Genomic DNA, 19,530 nt, shown 5'->3' with positions numbered 1-19,530 from the left:
CCAATTAATCAAATCACCTACTCCATTGTGATTAGAATTATGAAAAGTACTTTTGATAAACTTTTTTTTTTTTTCATTAAATTTTGTTGATTTTGTATTAAACACTCACTTGCCTTTTGAGGACTAAATCTCATGAACTGCAAAGATTATGCATGGTCCTGAAATGGGTATTTGTGATGGTCCCTTCTGTCCGTACCTGGAGCTATAATACTGGCAGTCTGGATCATGGCAAGGACCACCCCAGTTACCCTCACCTGAGATTTATAACATTTCTAAGCAGCAAAAATGTTTCTCCAATAACTGCTTAACTTTTTGTCTGTCTGGAATGAATGCAAAGGAGCCCTGATGGTGCAGTAGTTAAAGCACTTGGTTGCTAACTGAAAGGCTGGTGGTTCAAACCCACCAGCTGCTCAGCTGGAGAAAGATGTGACAGTCTGCTTCCATACAGATTCACAGCCTTGGAAACCCTATGAGGCAGTTCTAATCAGTCCTGTAGTGTCATTATGAGTTGGAATCGACTCAATGGCAATGGGTTTGGGTTTTTTGGTATGAATGCATCAAATACATTTTTGCTAGCACTGACCCCTGGCAGGAAACTGAGGTAAACAAGATTCTAAGGTAATAAAGCAAATCATACAGCTGCTTTGTAAATGTTCTTCAGTTTCATGTGTGTTCTGTCTCTACATCATTACTCTGATGCTCAAAGACTACACCTCCTCTTTCCCAGTATTCTCTCAGCCAATAGCAGGTACTATTAAATAAACGTCCACTTCAGGTCAGTCAAGGTATTAATACCTTTAATTTTTTTTTTTTCTTAAACTACTGAAAAGAATTTTCTAAGTGAAACCACAGGGACTGTCTGCTCTGATTTTTCTCAAGTACTTCACGGCAATGTAAACATAATGGACTACTCAAACAATGTTTCAAGGCAAATTAACACAAAAATAAAATATAACGAAATGCAGAATTGCCATACTGCCACTCGAAGCCCTCCATGACCTAGGTCCAAACCACTCTCAGCCCCATTTTCTACTACTCTAGTCGACAATTCTTATATTCTAGCCAAACCGTATTACTCACATAACCTTGCACCTCCCTCACTGGTGCCCTTGCTCAAGCCCCGCCTACCTAAAATGCCATTCTTCCTCAAAGCTCTCTGCTGAAGCCCTTAACCCATTCCTAGTCAAAATCTCACTCATCCCCTAAGAAACTTTCCCAAAGTCCCTGGCTAAAAATAATTTCTCCCTCCCCTCTAAATGGCTTTTCCCACAGAATTTGGATCACATTGGCCTAGAGCATTGACAAATGTCTAGCTTCCTTTAGAATTGCTAATATATGTCTGTTAACACTGAGTCTCCAGCTGGCAGGCTCTCATTTCTGACATTCATTTCTGTACTCCCCGCACTCAAGTGCTGCAGACATAACAGAAGCCACACAAGTCTGTGAAATTCTCCTATATCTGATTCTGGATTATGTATTACATGGCTTTTTTTTTTTTTTTTTGTAGATATTTAATTCTATTTATGATTTTCTTAAGCTAACATTAAAATACCCCATTCAACATTTACCTCTGTTTACCACATCTACCAAACAAATCTTAACGTATCTGGTAGAGGCACATAAAAATCTCCCAGGAAGCAAAGGAAAGACAGCATAAAATTTAACATTGGACACAAATGATCTATAAACTGGACCACATAATAATGATAATCAGAGATTGAATAATGTTTGAAAAACTTGAAATCCTGAACAATTTTCTTCAAATGAAAAGTATATTCATAGTAAATGAGGATTTAACACAATAGTTTTTCTATTATTTTCTGGAATTCTAAAGAAAACGTGTTTGTGTGTGTACACTTACACGTGTATATACTATATGTTGTATAATAAAATACATTACATATTACTTATATATAAAATTTAAAATATGACTATAATATCTGCGGTTATTTTGGCTTAAATATTTACAATAAATTTCAAACATGTCAACAAAATTAACAAAGTTAATTTAGCCATTACTAGAAGGACTACATACCAGTATTCAGATTTCCTTGACAGAATTTTACTTTTGAGGAGAGAGAACTCATCCTGCCTTTGGAGATACAGTGGATTAAGCGATCGGCTGCTAATCAAAATGTCGGCAGTTCGAATTTACCAGCCACTCTTTGGAAACCCTATGGGGCAATGGGCAATTCTACTCTGACTTACAGGGTCACTATGAGGAATTATTTTTTTTATGAGTCGGAATCGACTCAAAGGAAACGGGTTTGGTTTTTGGGTTTTTAATGCCCAACTTTCATCTGCTGGTACATCTGAATCTTCCCTATAATGACATTATGAGAACTTTCCGACTGCATGAGGTATTTTTGCTAATTTTGCACCTTACATTTTTCTAGTGGTTCCTCCACCAAAACACTCTCACATCGATTATTTCACTTCAAACTAACTAAGACAGTGTGCACTGTCACGGCACCCTCCTCTGCGGGGGGGACACCCTCCTCTGCGGGGGGGGACACCCTCCTCTGCAGGGGGGCACCCTCCTCTGTGGGGGGGGCACCCTCCTCTGCAGGGGGGCTACTGTGACACTGACGGCAGCAGAGCTCAGTTTCCAGCTTCCAACTCCAGAGAACTGCTTTTTCCTCAATTCTAACATCACCTGTTAGCTAGCTTTGTTAAGATTTCTTACTCTTCTATGAACGTACACTTTTTTTCCTGTATCTTTCTGAAAATCAGGTTTTTTTTGCAGGGTGGGCAAAGAGATGGAATTTAAAATAGTAAATAAGGGTAGGATATTCCATATTTCTTGTTTTTTGACAGGATGCTATAAAAAATTTTCAATACTGAAGAAAAAGCAACTTATAAGATGATGATGTCAGTAACTTAAAGATTACTAAAATAAAACTTCAAATTTGGTATTTCTGATCATAAACAAATTAAATTTTTTTTTAAACTGACCAACAAAGTGGAGCAGAAATTTTTCAAAACTAACAGTCTTGAACTTGAGAAAAGTTCCCACTGGAGTTCACAAGGTGTCAGCATCACGTACCACCACAAGCCTCATTCACTGACATTTCCAAAGCACGGCAAAGAAAAACCACCATCACAGAGAAGTTCCTAAAGAGCAATCTATTCCCCTAGTTCCTCAAAAGTCCACCCTTGAATGAAGGCAGGCAGCTCATCATGGAGCCACATTCCTGGATCACACCAACTGGACCCTGAAGAGATACTTTTATAAATTGATTATGCTCACAGTAAAGATGCTGTTAAAGGCTGGGTAAGATGCTTTCTCCATGAGAATCCACAAGATAAACTGTGCTTTAGAGAGCACGTGCTAGAAATAGTTGTGTTTTCCTAAGCAACTGGTTTGTTTTACCTTGGAAACTATAAATCCTTTAAGTGGTTGTGTTTCTCTCTTCACTATTAGCTACTTGAAAACTAAGAACCGAATATGTGATCCATCTTCACCTAATGTGTAACAAAAACAGTAATTAGTAACATGTGATATCTTATTATGTGCCAGGCACTGTACTAAGCATTTTATAATTCCTTATAACAATTTGGAGCTTTTACTTCCAATTTACAGTGAAGAAACTGAGGCTTAACAGGGGTAATAACAGTAACAGCTAACATTTTTTTTTTTTTATGTATCAGATGGCACCCTGCTGGTATAGTGGTTAAGCACTACAGCTGCTAACCAAAAGGTCAGCAATTCAAATCCACCAGCTGCTCCTTGGAAACCCTTTGCGGCAATTCTACTCTGGCCTACAGGATCGCTATGAGTTGGAATTGACTCAACGACAACGGGTATGTATCAGACAGAAGTCACAGTGGCACAGTAGATAAAGCACTCGGCTGCCAACAGAAAGGCTCGTGGTTCGAACCCACCAGCAGCACCGCAGAAGAAAGATGCTGTAAAGCTCACAGCCTTGGAAGCTCTATGAGGCATCTACTCTGCCCTATAGGGCTGCTATAAGCCAGAATCAACTCGACAGCAATGGGTTTTTGGATGTATCAGACTCTGTTCTGTTTTATATTTATTAATATATTCATTCAATGCTCCTAACAACCCTATGAAGTAAGCATTAATTATTCCTATTTTATAAGTGTTAAAACATTTATAGAGGCCTGTCCACATGCCAGTTATATCGTTAACTGAGGCAAGAGGTTAAGGATATATAGTAAGTGGCAGAGCAAGTATCTAAACACAGGAAGTCTGGATCCAGAGTCCATATTCTTAAACACTATGCTATACTACAGCCATGTCCAAAACCAACCAGGTGGCAATTACTGTTGCTGAATTCAGAATATGAACCCAGTTCTGATTCATCCTAATGCTATGTTCTTCAGCACCGTATACTGCCTTCTTAGTGCCCTTTGCAAAAAAAAAAAAAATTCTGAGTATCTATAATATTCTAAACACTAAGAATACACCCTTCAATTTACCCTAAAAGTAAGAAATCTTTACTTTCTGTAAAGTCACCAAGATATTCTATGTTTCCTTCTAGAAGTTTTATAGTTTTGGCTTTTACCTTTACGTCTACATTCTACTTCTAGTTTATTTTTGTGAACGGTGTGAGGACGGAGTTAAGGTTCATTTTCCAATAGAACCAAAAAAGTAATATCCTACTCAATTTTTAAAACTTTAAATTTATCCAATTCATTTTTTGAACTTAAATCCATCTTGACATAGTTATTGTATAACTACTTACAAAGAAATCTGCACAAAAGAATACATCTCACATAATAAGAGAAATAATTCTGCTTTACCATAAAACTAAACAATAAATATCATTAGCAAATCTTCACATTAACCTTTAGTAATGTCGAATAACCTAGGTTACCTATGCCTAATGGCGTTATCATTTCTATAAAACAAAAAGCACTTTCTTGAAGTTCTAATGTTTTATTAAATTTCAATCTGGAATGCATGATAAAGAGCACTGAAACCAAGTACATGTTTATCTTTAACCTGAAGATCCAGACCTCCAGTTCCATATTATAAAGCTAGACAATCTCACCTGAGTAGCTGCAGACTGACAGGAAGATGACGATGACGACGAGACAACAGGAATGTCAGACTGTACAGCAGCCACAGTGGTAGCGGGTGTGAAAATCAGCTGTACAGACAGAAAACCAAAAAAATACCCTAAGACAAAAGAACATGTCCCACACACAATGTATAGCAGGCAAGAGAGACTGAAATTTGTGACAGAAAGACAATGCAGTTTAGGATCGTCTCCTAAGCAAAGATTTTATACAGGACAAAGAGAAGTTTCTGATAATATAGAGAACTCAAAAAAAAAAAACCATAAACATTTCTGAAACAGCTTGTGATTCTAAGGAGTAGAGAAATAAATCAGCACCCAAAAGAGAAAATACGTTTTGGTGATATAGTATCTTCAGACCAAATTTTGCCCCAAATAAGCTATTATACGTAAACTTTTCCCAGCTCAAAACTACTGTGGCAGGGCTCCTTCGTTGGAAAGTTAAAATAGACAACTACAGTCACTATTCTTGGACACAATTAAGTTTCAGTGAGAAACATGAAAAGAAACACCAAAAAAGTCTTTTCAACCCTCTTTACCACAAAGGATAACTATGCCACATACTACATGACAGTATTTCACTCAACTACATAGGATCTTTAAGATAAACCTACGTTACTCTTGATTTTAAAACTACTTGTAAAGAAATATTCACTTTAAATATAAACACCGCACATCCAAATTCAACAACAAAACAACCTTCAAGTCAAAAAAAGCAAAGCCAACTCATTTACTCATCACCATCTCTTAATTTTTTTTTAATATTGAAACAGAATGCCATTAATGTTTAAGGCAATACAATACAGAGAGTATCTATTTAACTTAATTATGGCAGTTGTTTCAAAGAATCTGTAAATATTCTATCTCAAAATTGTATCAAGGCTTATTCAGCTCCTCAAAAAAACTGACTGCTATTCAAATTAAAATACCAATTAAGAGATCTTTTTAAACTTCAGTTTTTCAGTTACCAAATTTAAGAAAATTCAACAACAAAGTATAACTATCACAAAGAGGTAATTTTCAGCACAAAAAGCACTAAGCCTGAAAGTTTACAAGGAAGGTATTCTATCTAGCTTGAAATGAAACTGCCAGTTTTAGAGCCGAAAAAACAGTCAAATAGCAACCATTTCAAATGGTTTGACCTAACTCAAAAGCACATTATTAGTTAAATAAGATCTCCGGGGGATGGGGCAGGACTAGAAATGTGGTAATAGCTATTCAGGAATCTGTGAGTAAAACGTGGGTTATGTCACTGTTTCTTGCTAGAAATATGACTGGAAACTTTCTTTGCAATTTTAGACGGACAGCTGGGGTCCAGATGTATATCCAGTTCACTGGTCAAAAAAGAATATAAACACATAACGGGGCCAGCACTTTGTCCAACTTTGTAAACACATCGCATAAATGCCAACCAATTTCTACATTCTTTAAAAAAGCTAATAAGTTAAATTAGAAAATGTAATAGGTACTCAAATACAAATAATCAAATTAACATTTTTAGATTAATAAAAGTTCAAAGTGAGAACATAAATAAGCTTGAAGATTTGAGGTGGGTGAAAATAAAAGCTAAGAATTATCTGGTGAATTATCAGGATATTCAATTCTGATTTCAGAAGATCTCAGGGTATAAATTCTAATGTATAATTAACAACCAAATTTTTAATATTTCTAACTATATTTCATCAAATCTTACAAATTTTACATAAGATATAAAAGATATACAATAATTTTATGCACCACTATTTTTATAAGCACCAATTACAACCGTAAGATGCCATCAATTATAAAATGCATCCTAATTTCAGAGATGTTAAAATGTAGGAAAAAAGCGTTTTGAAATTGAGGAAATTTGATATTTTAAAAAATCACTCCTATATTAAAGAATCTTTGATAGCCTCCCAATGTTGCAAACTATATTTGATACGCCAAGAAGGCCTACCAATTAAAGGTAGAATTTTTCAGGACATAAATGTACAAGAGTTGAGCACAAAAAAAAAAAAAATTGTTAAACATTAATTAAATATTTTAAATGCCTCTTATTGCATCAAATCAAGAAACATTTTTTTAATTTCTCTCAAGTCCTTAAACACTGAAAAAATTTGGTAGCTCATATCTTACCATTTGAGCTCGGAGGTACATTTGAGCTTGGCTTGCCGTTAGGGTAGGGGAGGTACTCCCTAGTAACATAGTCTGTTGGGTAATACTGCCGCTGGTAGAACTGGAAGCCTGGGAACGGCTTATTAACTGAGCAGGTGTAGGAGAAGTGGACAGGTTGATCTAAGGAAGAAAAAATATTAGGTCACAGGCTTCTATTTCTTGCTTCCATGTCACTGAACTTCACCAAGCTATAGTTAGGCAATCAATGAATATAAACTATGGCTAAGGAACCAAAAGAGAGACCTTCATCTCTGATGGACCTCTTACTTCTTTGGTCAATTATTTGCACATATGCAAACAATAGCATGCACTGGTTAGTGATCAGGACATTTGTTAAGAATATCCACATGTGTTTAAATAAAATTCCTAGTGTCTTTCTTAAAATGTCATTTCCACTACCTTCCAAAGAGTAGAGTCAATTTTTTTTAATAATCCACATAAATAAAACATTCTAATCAATCATTTACATTTTGAGGAGTTTCTGAGAAGTGAACAAAAATTAAAGTACAAATAATCTACTGACGTATATAAAAACATACATGTAACATATAATTAAAGTTCTAACTCAAAAGTTCTCAGAGTAGAAAAACACACAACTGCGACTTATCGAACAGATGGAAAAATCCTGAATATTGGTTATAAAATTAAATTACGAATACTAAAGTTCTGCTCTTAAGAGAATAAACATAGTCCCTCTCTATAAGCACAGTCTCTCTCTAGAAGGAGACACAAGAAACTGGTAACTGGCTGTGTGGGGAGGGAAACGGGTGGGTGGGGACAGCGCAAAGGGAGACACCTATACCCTTTTTCATTTCAACTGCTTAGAACATGCACGTACTACCCACTTTAAAAATAAATAATATTTTTAAAGAGATAATAATGTAATTTGATCTCAAATCCTTTTTGTGGAAAAAAAAGGACTAAAACTAAGAAATAGGTTATTAGACTTCTGATAAAGACGAGGAGGACTAATCTATCCATGTACACAAACCCACTCAAATGCTAGATTGTTATAAAAAATTAGGGTATACACCTGAACTCAAAAAGGTGGAGGGAAAGAGAAATTCCTAGGTGCCAGAAAGGAAGAAGAAACTCAGAGCCCAAACACCAAGGCCCCTGGGGAGCTACTGAGCCTACTTCAGAGGAGAGTCAGAAGTGAAATCCCCATTTAGAGCCAACATAATGCAAACAACAACAACAAAAAAAAACCCCAGTGCCCTCGAATCGATTCCGACTCATAGCGACCCTATAGGACGGAGTAGAACTGCCCCATAGAGTTTCCAAGGAGCGCCTGGCAGATTCAAACTGCTGACCCTTTGGTTAGCAGCTGTAGCACTTAACCACTATGCCACCAGGGTTTCCTGATAATGCAAAAGGGCTGTTCAATACATTAAAGGGTAGCTGGAAAGCTCCACTCTTAAGCCCAGGGAAGCAACAATGAAGAGCAGTCCACCCCTCCCCAGTTGAGGGGGAAAGGGAGGTCCCTATGAGAAATCAAAACCCCAGGCTTGAGCCATGTGAGGGCACAAAATCCAAATTTACGCTACCTGCAAAATTCCATAATCCCTCCCAAGACATTAACATTAGAACCAGCTCAAGACATTAGTTAAAACTGAAGAGTGATTGGAGGAGGTTGAGTGAAGGCTACACAAGACCTCTCTGTACTATTTTTACAACTTCCTATGAGTCTATAATTATTTAAAACTGAACAGTTTTTTTAAAAACTGAATAATGGATACAGAGTTATATAATTCTCTAAACTTTATCTGTATCTTTTAAATATTTCCTAATTTAATGATATATTTAAATCAATAATCAAGTGCATAAGCGTAATTAATAAAGAATTCTTCTGCAATCTGCCTTTGACTCCTACTACACCACGGAAACCTCACTGTCACCAGTCTCCAAGGAGCTAACTGACGAACGCAGTGGATTCTCTTCTCAGTTTTCTGTACCAGCTCCTCTGTCTGTCTGCCTACCCCCAAATGCTCAAGCCCTGTCCTAGCACCTTCCTTTTTCTTAAATTCCTAGGTTATCACATCTACTCCCCTGGTTTCAAACAACTGAATCCTGATGACTCTCAATCCTGGACTACAAACCCTTATTTGGAACTCCAGATCCAACTACCTATAGAACACATCTTTCTGGATGTCTGTTACCAACTCAAACTCAACATGTTCGTGTTCAAACAACAAAATCATTATTATTCTTCCTAAACCAGCCCTCCTCCTATTACGTATTTCACAAATCATCCTGGCATCTTCTAAAATCCCATTTTAGAATTATCTGGGACTCATCCTTGATTCTTCCCTCTCCTTTGCCACACACTCAAAATCAGTCATGTGCCTTACTGTATCTACATCCTTTATTCTCGTCATTTCCGTTTTGATTTCTAATCACATAGGATGAGAGTCTGGGCCCACGCTGAAACAGGCTGCTTAGCCATGTTGAAAACCCCAATCAACACCCCTTCCCCCCTTTCTTTGTCTTGCTAACCACAAGCTTCTTTTGAGCAACATTTTTCAAGAAGTCGCAGCAGGCAGTGGCTCCATCCACTAAACTACCCCGAGTTATACCTTGAAGCATGCACAGATTGAAGAAATCATATCCTTCAACCGACCCTCCTGGACCCGACTGTCGCTGGAAGGAACGGTATTTCCCAGTCCATAATTTCACCCGGCTCCATTTCAGAAGTGAGGGGTCCCACTACACACACATCCGACAGAAGATGATTTAATATCCAGACCCCCAAATATGGACATGGGAGGGCTAAGGGTGGAAAGTTCCGCGTACCAAACTGAACCACAGAAGCCACTGGAAACAAAAAGTTCCCCAGCCCCCTTAGTCAGGGAGCATGTGGCCTTATGGTTACTAGACCCCACGCGCTCCTTGTACGCACAGACTATAAACTTGCCACTTTCTGTTTCCGTTGCAATCAGTGTCCGTCTTATTTCAATCGGCTAATAAGACTGGACAAGAACCTGAGCGGCGTCTGGTTACAATGTCACCATGGCACTTCTAGCTAGATTACTTTAACAGCTGCAAATTGATCTCCCTGCCTGGAATCTTGTGTCTTCCTACTTTTCAAAGAATCTTTCCCTGATTTTACTAATTTTCCATTTAAAATTCTTCCACACCTCCCATAAAGGATAAAGTTCAACCTCCCTAACTACCTCTCTAGCATCCCCTCCTCCCACTCCATACACACCCTTCACATTAGCCATGTGAAGTTATCCGCAACCTCACGATGTCTCAGGCCTCAATAGCGTGGGTAACAATGGTCCTGACTGGACTGAACAGTCCTCCGCACTTCCCATAGCCCACCCTATACTCACCTATATTGTGAACAACTCTTCAAAAGTCATTTACTCTAATAAGCACTTCAAGGCATCCCCATATCCCAAAGGAGAACTGACTCCTTTTTTGCCTAACTCTATCTTCCATACATTTCTATTTCTTCTAAATGCTAAACTCTTAAGTTCTTTAAGGATAAGAATCATCTTCATAGATCATCTTCATATATCCACTGTCTGTAAAAGTGCCTTCATTCAATAAAAGTTTATTAAAGAATGCCACGTCGTTTAAAGGCATATTTCATAGTTTTAATAGTTAAGCTGACCACAGGGAGAATGAGTATGAAAAAGACAGAAGGAGAAAGAGAAAAACAGCTCTAGTATAGTCAATAACAAAGCAGAATAAAAATGCAAAGATGGTGTGGGTAATACTAGGTTCAACTCAATTTTTGATATACTACATAATTATTAACATGTCCCCCCAAAAAACTATTATTCTTTTTCTACACCTCACTACATATGGACATTTTGGATAAAGCCTTATTCCAAATATTAAACCACTCAGCAGAATATAACCGGACCATGGTATTCTAACTCCTGGTGTACTTTGGTGTTCAGGGATCTTTCTTACTGTTCCCTGATAATTTACTAATTCAGGTCACACTGCAGTAAGAATGTCTCAGCATGTTTTTTAGTCAATGATTCTAGGAAGGAAGGGTGGAAAGGCAGAAGAAAGGGTGGGTGGGTGGGAGGGAGGGAGGGAGGGAGGGAGGGAGGGAGGGAGGGAGGGAGGGAGGGAGGGAGGGAGGGAGGGAGGAAGGAAGGAAGGAAGGAAGGAAGGAAGGAAGGAAGGAAGGAAGGAAGGAAGGAAGGAAGGAAGGAAGGAAGGAAGGAAGGAAGGAAGGAAGGAAGGAAGGAAGGAAGGAAGGAAGGGTAGAGGGAAGGAAGGAAGGAAGGGTAGAGGGAAGGAAGGAAGGGTAGAAGGAAGGAAGAGTGCAGGGAAGGAACTCTAGTAAGGATAATCTATGCATTCTTTAAACAAAACCATAATAAAGAATCTTTTTATAAAAAATGATTGGCTAATCACTAAAATGTCTAACAGAGTCTCTTTAAGGAAGTACAATACAGTACAAACAAGTTTGTGCATAATGTATTTTTATACAAGTTATATATTTAAAACCAAGAAAAAAGGAAGTAAGAAAACTACACAGTAACTTCCGGACCACCTGCATTCCACTTGTCTAAGTTATGAAATCAAGAACAAGTATTGTGTCTACTTTTAGCTCCATACAGCAAGTAACACTTCAGGCAGTGTCTACTATTAAATGCCCAACCCATATGGATCAATCAATCAGCAGCCATCTCTGTAAGAAATTCATCTCCCCTGCTGGCCTGACTAAAACAATGCCCTTCCTTTCTATAATTGCTAAGGCTTTCCTTTATTTTCTGCTTCACTCTGCTTACCTGACCCAGATGCCCTTAAAGTTTTCCAGTATTTACTTTAACCCAAACATCCCTAATTCCCTTTCACTTGAAGCCTTAAAAGCCAATTCTGTCATCTCCTACTTCAAGTCCCACACTCCACAAAGGAACTTATTCCCTGACCTTATCAGGAAGCTCTCTCCCCACTGTCATTAATTCAGGATTCACTAGAGAAAAGCAGGTCTGCCAGGAAAAGCCACTGAACTCCCAACCCCCTCCTGATACCCCCTCCAAATGAAGGCTCCACAGGGTTTCTGGCCCAGAGCACTCCCTATACCCAAAGCCCATTTGAGAGCTGCCTCTGCCATTTGGCTAATCTGAATCAATCAGGTATATTCACACAAAGAAATACTACACAGGTATTAAAAGGAGAATGTAATCCATATTCAATGGCATGAAAATATCTTTATGACTCACTGTTCTGTAAAAACAGGCTGCAGAGTAACAGTACAGTGTAATTCCATTTGTGTATATAAGTACATACCCTGAGATGTGGAGTCACCTTGCAGAAAGTAACTTGCCCTTTGTTCTCGTTTCTTTTGTGTCATACCAGTGCCTGAGGCTAAAGAATGGGGGCTACCTGGGGGCTTGATGCTTACTAAGCTTCACGAGGCATGATGTAATCTATCATGGCCACGTAGTGAGGCCAATAAGAGCCCTGAACACCGAGGCTCAGGGGAGCTGCCTAGGTGGTGACCATGCACAGAAGAAAATAGCGTGACCCTCTCCGGGACACAGAAGCTCCACATGTGACCTCTCCCAAACCCTTGTATCTCTTCATCTGTATCCTTTTTGGCTGTAATAAAGTTGTACCTATACTACGGTTTTTGTTGTTTTTTTTTTTTACAAGCTCACTGGGGCGGCGAGAGCCAGGAGTGGCTGGCGTCTGCCTATCTGGCAGTCTGAAAGAAGATGTCCTTCTAATACGTGAGCTCTAATCTAGCTCTGGGTGGCTAGGGTCTGAGAAAAGCTGCATGGGCGGCTGGTCTGAAAGACAGTGTCTAACTTTGTGAGCTATGACCCAGCTCTGGGTGGCTATGGTTGGAGAGTGAGTGTGCCTGTAAGCAGTTGGTGACAAAGACGGAGGAGTGGGTAGGTGAGGACTGGATCCATTTCTACACTTTGGGAGTTGGATCCATGTTGATACTTACCACGAAGTTAGCCATGAACGTGGGATTTGCCCAGCATGCCGCTTGTTTAGTGCACATACAAATGTATACATATGTACGTTTATACATGTGCATATACAAAAAACCAAAAACCTGTTGCCATCAAGGTGATTCTGACTCATAGCGACCCTTTGGGACACAGTAGAACTGCCACATAGGGTTTCCAAGGAGCACTTGGTGGATCTGAACTGCTGACCTTTTGGTTAGCAGCCATAGCTCTTAACCAGTATAACACTAGGATTTCCTCAAAAAAAAACTGCCATCCAGCCTATTCAGACTCATAGTGACCCCATAGGACAGAGTGTACCTACGGGGTATGTATGTATGTATGTATGTGTGTGTATGTCACATGTGAATAATAACGTTGAGAGAGATGACTAAACTGTGCATACATACGATGCATACTCATAAAACTGTATACGATGAGATTCGATGTAGATATGCACACATACCTAGAAGACAGTCATCAAAATGTTAAAGGTCAATAATGCCTGCTAGTGGGAAATCTGGGATGATATATATATTTTTTACATTTCTGTCTTTTCTACTTAGGTATCAGCTTTAGAATCGGGGGGAATGCTGTTTTCTTTTTTCCTTTTTTTTTTTTTTTAAGGTTTAGGTTAGAGTATGTGGTTTGTTTTTATCACAGTAAAGCAGCTTATAAATTTTCTTGCCTTATTATATAGGGGGAGTTTGTACGTAATTCAGACATCTAGGAATATAAAGTGCTACACAGAGATTTTAAGTAATAATATCTATACCTACAAAGGATTTTTTAAGAGACTGTACATTTTTAATAAACCAAAGAAAAATGCTTATTCTATTATAGAAAGCCATTTTTTGTACTTTTTGCAATACAAGCTGGTAGAAAGGAGGGGAAAAACTCACAGTGCTTTCAGATTCTGACTCCCTAAAAAATAAACTTTAAATGTTGAAACAATTAAAATTTTGAAAATAATTTTCAATGTTCATCAGCAGGAAACAGTTATATACAGTGCATCCATACTGGGTAACGCTATACAGCAGCTTGAGTGAGAATGACCTATGTGTGCTGACAAGGAAAGATCTCAAAATACACAGTGAAGTAAAAAGACAAAATGCAAAATGCCTCCCTGTGTTTACAATCAACGTGTTAAAACACATGTACACACATTTCTTTACGACAGATCCGTCCATGATGCTTAGGAAAAGCTCTGGGGGATTATACAGCAAACTGAAGAGACAGAGGGACCTAAGAGAAAAGAAGGCTGAAGGAGACTTAACACTTTTTTTTTTTTTTTAACTTTTTCTCTACTATTAGAATATTTCTTAAAATGCAGTAAAGTTGCTCATATCCATACAAATACTCGGGCTACAGTTTTATTTTAGACCAGTATTAAATTTGGCAAAATGAACTAAATGCAACCACTTGAGATTATATTTTTAAAACTATCTGAAAATGACGAGTTTTTAAACTTAAAAGCAACTAAGATACATAATAAATGAGGGCATTAGCTATAGAACACTGGGAATGATTGGTTACAAATAAATAATTTTATCTCAGATAAATTCACAACGGATTCATTCGATCTCCAGTTGATCTAATTTACAAGTCTGAAGAGAAAACTGAACAATCCCAATGACCCAGTAAGTGTATGCTTAGAAAATGCTTAGAAAGAAAATACCCAGACACGTGTACAGAGATTAGGACAGGAATAGTCAATGCTGTACTGTTTATAACAGCAGAGGGGTCGGGGGGGAGGTTCAAACAACCAGCAAAATAAAACAGTACAAAATGCTGGAACATTATGCGGCCATTAAAAATCATGTTTATCACACAAATTTTTTTTTTAAGCATAAAAGATGGTAGTCTGAACACACCCATTTGTTTTGCCTTCCTACCAAAATAGTCAATACAATACCAAACAGCATTAAGGAAACAAACAGATAAATACAGACTAGGACATTCCATAAGTAAAGCAACCTGGGCTCTTCAAATGTCGTGAAAGAAAAAAAAAAAACCCAGGGAGACTTTCTTATATTAAAGAAAAAGAGACAGGACAGCTATATGCGATATGTGATTCCTGGATTGGAATGGGGGAGCTATAAAAGATATTTGAGGCTACTAAGGGAATATGAGTATGGATTATGTATTAGATAATATTGCCTTGGCGTTAAATTTTCTGGGTATGGTAATGGTACTGTGGCTGCACAGGACAATCTCCTTCTCAAACAAAACATGCTAAAGTATTTAGGGCTAAAGCATCATGAGGTCTGCAACTTATTTCAAATGGTTCAGGAAACAGTGTACATACAAAGGAGGCAGTAAATATGGCAAACTTAATGGGTATAGCTACAAGAAGGGTGCATGAGGGTTATTAGTCTTGTGCTTTTCTGTGGGTTCAAATATTTTCAAACCAAAAATATGGAGGATAAAAGAACACTGAACATAAAGCATACATACAAACTGCAAAAAGAGAGAAGTGCACCACCTGCATGAAGATATTTCATCGCATTTCTGTAAGACCCAAAGAAGATGGGATCATACTGACGGAGGAAACAACGAAGGAAGCTGCAGTCCAGAACACATGAGGAAACAGATCAGAGTTTAGACCCAGAGTTTATGGGTGTGGAGGAAGATGTGAGAAGTGAGGCTGGAAATTGTAGGGCTATCTAAAGGTCTTCTTTGAGACAGACTCACCAGTCATAACCCACCTTTCTCCACCTAGCACAAGAGGCATCTAGGCCTTTACTTCCAAGTAAGAAAGGACTCTTCTCTAAGCAATGTCAGAGACCTGGCATGGGAAAGCCAGGCTTCTTAGAATAGGTACTGGTTCCTTCAAGTAAAGCCCTCCTTATTCTGAGATTGCCCCCACCCCAGCCTAATAACCTCCTCCCTACCTACATACTTCACCACCACTGCTGTTCCTGCATAAAAAACCGGTTGCCATCGAGTCGACCCTGACTCATAGCAACACTATGGGACAGAGAACTGCCAGCTGGTGGACCTTTTGGTTAGCAGCTGAGCTCTTAACCACTGCACCACCAGGGCTCCAATATTCCTGCATACAACACACAAAATTCAATCAGCCTTTCCACTAAGGAGAGAAGTCTACTGGGGGACAGGCCTATCTTCACGGCATAATCAAACACTCTTAAAAATAAGCAGAAAACCTAGGATTTCCTAACTCTTATAAGAGGAGAACCATCAGCATAAAAGAAAATGACCAAGATATCATCCAGGGAAAATAAATTATTCAGGAAACAAGAAAACTTTTTAAAAAATCTTCTGTATCGTAACAGAGATCTAACATATTTTACCGATAACAGAAAAAACAGGATGCTACAAAAAAAGAATACCCAGAAAACAATAAAAAGCAATTAGAAACAAAATGAGTAAACTAAAAAAAAAAAAAGCCCAATGAAAGGGTTAGAAGGGAGAAGTCAAGGAAATATCCCACAACCCAGATAAAAAAGGTAAAGGCAGAAAACCAGTGAAATGATAAAATAATAAAGAATCAATCTGGAAGGACCAACATCCAGCTAAGGAGCGCCAGGAAGAGAAGGCAGAGGAAATGAAAGGAATTTTTTTAAATTTCACATACATGAACACTAGACACTGAGTTTTCACACTGAGAGGGCCCAACAAGTGCCCTGCACAATGACATCTAGAAACTTGCTTATGAAACTCAAAAAAATTAAAGAGAGCTGCCAAACGTAAAAGATTTCAGAGAAAGAACATGTTACCATAGAGGAATGATAACGAGATGAGGCTGACATTGGCCTTTTGGTAGCAATACTGACATTTTGAAAACAATGGTCTTTGCTTTCAAATTTCCCAAGAAAAAGTATCTTCAACATTGAGTTTATATAGCAATACTAAATAAGGTATAAAAGTCAAAACCAAACCTACTGCTGTCAAATCAATTCCAACACATAGCCACCCTGTAGGGCAGAGAACTGCCCCACAGGGCTGTAAATCTTTACTGAAGCAGACTGCCACATCTTTCTCCTGTAGAGCAGCCGGTGGGTTTGAACCACTAACCTTTCAGTTGGCAGCAGAGTGCTTAACCACTGTGCCACCAGGGCTTCTCAAATAAGGTATACCAGAAAAGCCAAACCAAGCCCATTGCCACTGAGTAGATTCTGACTCATAGTGACCCTACAGGACAGACCAGAGCTGCCCCACAGAGTTTCCAAGGAGTGCCTGGTGGATTTGAACTGCCAAGCTTTTGGTTAGCAGCTGTAGCACGTATCCACTATGCCACCAGAGTTTCCCAACTAAGGTATAGGGAGGGAATTTTCGGGCCTACAAGCATTCAAAGTTTATCTTCCATGTATGCTTTACAAGGAAGTTACTTGAAGATACTCTAGCAAAACGAAACTCCTATCACGCTGTCCTCTGAGACTTGTTGGTATTCTCCACTATACTTATTCTTGTTCACTGTGGAATCTGCAGCATCTAACAGCACCTGACAGCAAGCAGGCACTCAGCAAGGAAGTACTGGCACAAATTATCCTCACAAGTGTGGGAGACTAACACAGAATCCCACTCAGTCATGAATTCCTGAGACCAAACTCTGCTGTTTCAGGATCACGAGCTCATGATGAATCTTCTCTCCAAACTCTACCCATTTTTAAAAGCTCAGCTTAATTCCCATACAAGAAGCCCTATGCAACTACTCCAATCCCCAAAGATCCCTTTTCTGTTAACTCTTATGGCATTTATCACTTGATTACATAATGTTATATTGTTTATTACCTGTTTGTCTAGGATGGTTCTTCAAATGGATAGCAATGTCACTGATGGAAGGGACTCTGACTCATGTGTACCTCCACAGCAACTAGCATGGGTATATCTGGTAACTGGCTGGCTGCCTATAACTGGTAACCAAAGAGTCTCACCGTTGAGGGCAGGATTAAACCCTTTTTCTACAACCTAATTTCAGACAATCAGAATACATTCTAAAATGATTATCTACACTGCAGATAATCCACTTCCAGTAACTGAGAATTAATATTATGCATTATATTTTCTAGTTGATGATTATAATTCCTATCATTCATCATTTAATAAATATTTGTCACATGCTGTCATGGATTAGACTGTGTCCCCCCAAATATGCTTATCAATTCGGCTAGGCCATGATTCCCAGTATTATGTGACTGTCCACCATTTTGTCATCTGATGTGATCTTCCTATGTGTTGTAAATCCTACCTCTATGATGTTAATGAGGTAGAATACGTGGCAGTTATGTTAATGAGTCAGGACTCAATCTACAAGATTGGATTGTGTCTTGCGCCAATCTCTTTTGAGATATAAAAGAGAGAAGCAAGCAGAGAGACAGGGGGACCTCATACCACCAAGAAAGCAGCGCCAGGAGCAGGGTGTGTCCTTTGGACCTGAAGTTCCTGCACGGAAAAGCTCCTAGTTTGGGGAAGACTAATGACAAGTACCTTCCTCCAGAGCCAGCAGAGAAAGCCTTCCCCTGGAGCCAATGCCCTGAATTTAGACTTCTAGCCTACTAGACTGTGAGAGAATAAACTTCTGTTTGTTAAAGCCATCCACTTACGGTATTTCTGTTACAGCAGCATTAGACGACTAAGACACATGCCTACTATATGACAGGCTATTTTTACAATATATATAAACTGCTTAAGAAACCACAGAATCTTAGAGTAACATCTAAACCACCGGTTCTCCAGAAAAACCACAGGGTTTTGTTTTGTTTGATAATATTTTATTGTACTTTTGGTGAAAATCTACACAGCAGATTAGGTTCCCATTTGACAATTTCTACACAAATTGTTCAGCAAAATTAGTTACATTTTTCATAATATATCAACATTTTCTTTAAACTGCATTCTGGATGTTCTGTTTCCAGTACTCCAGTTTCCCTGCCCCCTATCTTCATGTCTTACTTTTAGAGTAATTATTGTCCTTTTGGTCTCACACAGACGGTTTTAAAACCACAGGGCTTTAACAGAAATAACACTTTCTTCAAACACAATCTCATTCAGGATTCTCAAATTCAAACAGATCACAGAACATTCTGGGGAAAGCTTAGGCTAAGGCCCAGATCTCCAACTACTTAACCTCCCCCTTGATCTAGACCTGGGAAGCCCTGAGATGAAAAGCCTGTTGTTGTTGTTGTTAGGTGCCGTCGAGTCAGTTCCAACTCATAGCAATCCTGTGCACAACAGAACAAAACACTGCCCTGTCCTGCACCATCCTCATGATCATTGCTATGTTTGAGCTCATTGTTGCAGCCACTGTGTCAGTCCATTTTGTTGAGGGTCTTCCTCTTTTTCACTGACCCTCTGCTTCACCGAGCATGATGTCCTTCTCCAGGGACTGATCCCTCCTGATAGTATGTCCAAAGTACATGAGACAAAGTCTTGCC

At 38.7% G+C, this 19,530-nt stretch overlaps 1 protein-coding gene across 10 annotated transcripts in view; it reads right to left on the bottom strand.

Moving 5' to 3' along the window:
* PHC3 (polyhomeotic homolog 3) overlaps window positions 1-19,530 on the bottom strand; it is an 86,434-nt gene that overhangs the window by 45,462 nt on the left and 21,442 nt on the right. For 7 of the 10 annotated variants that reach the window (XR_007515124.1, XM_049867711.1, XM_049867714.1 and 4 more), the window contains 2 exons: window positions 7,164-7,322; window positions 5,019-5,117 (listed from right to left, as the gene is read on the bottom strand). The exons of 1 other annotated variant lie outside the window; for it this stretch is intronic. Coding sequence is in view for 8 of the 9 variants with exons in the window: in XM_049867711.1 (XP_049723668.1) it covers window positions 5,019-5,117; window positions 7,164-7,322 (258 nt within the window). In the remaining variant the exon portion in view is untranslated. The remainder of the gene's footprint in view (window positions 1-5,018; window positions 5,118-7,163; window positions 7,323-19,530) is intronic. 2 more of the 10 variants (XM_049867715.1, XM_049867716.1) reach the window with 1 other exon arrangement.

This window comes from Elephas maximus, chromosome 23 (genome assembly GCF_024166365.1).
Source record: "Elephas maximus indicus isolate mEleMax1 chromosome 23, mEleMax1 primary haplotype, whole genome shotgun sequence".
In the NCBI taxonomy this organism is placed as follows: domain Eukaryota; kingdom Metazoa; phylum Chordata; class Mammalia; order Proboscidea; family Elephantidae; genus Elephas; species Elephas maximus.
The sequence above is the reverse complement of the archived record's forward strand: the minus strand, read 5'-3'. Positions and strand labels throughout refer to the sequence as shown.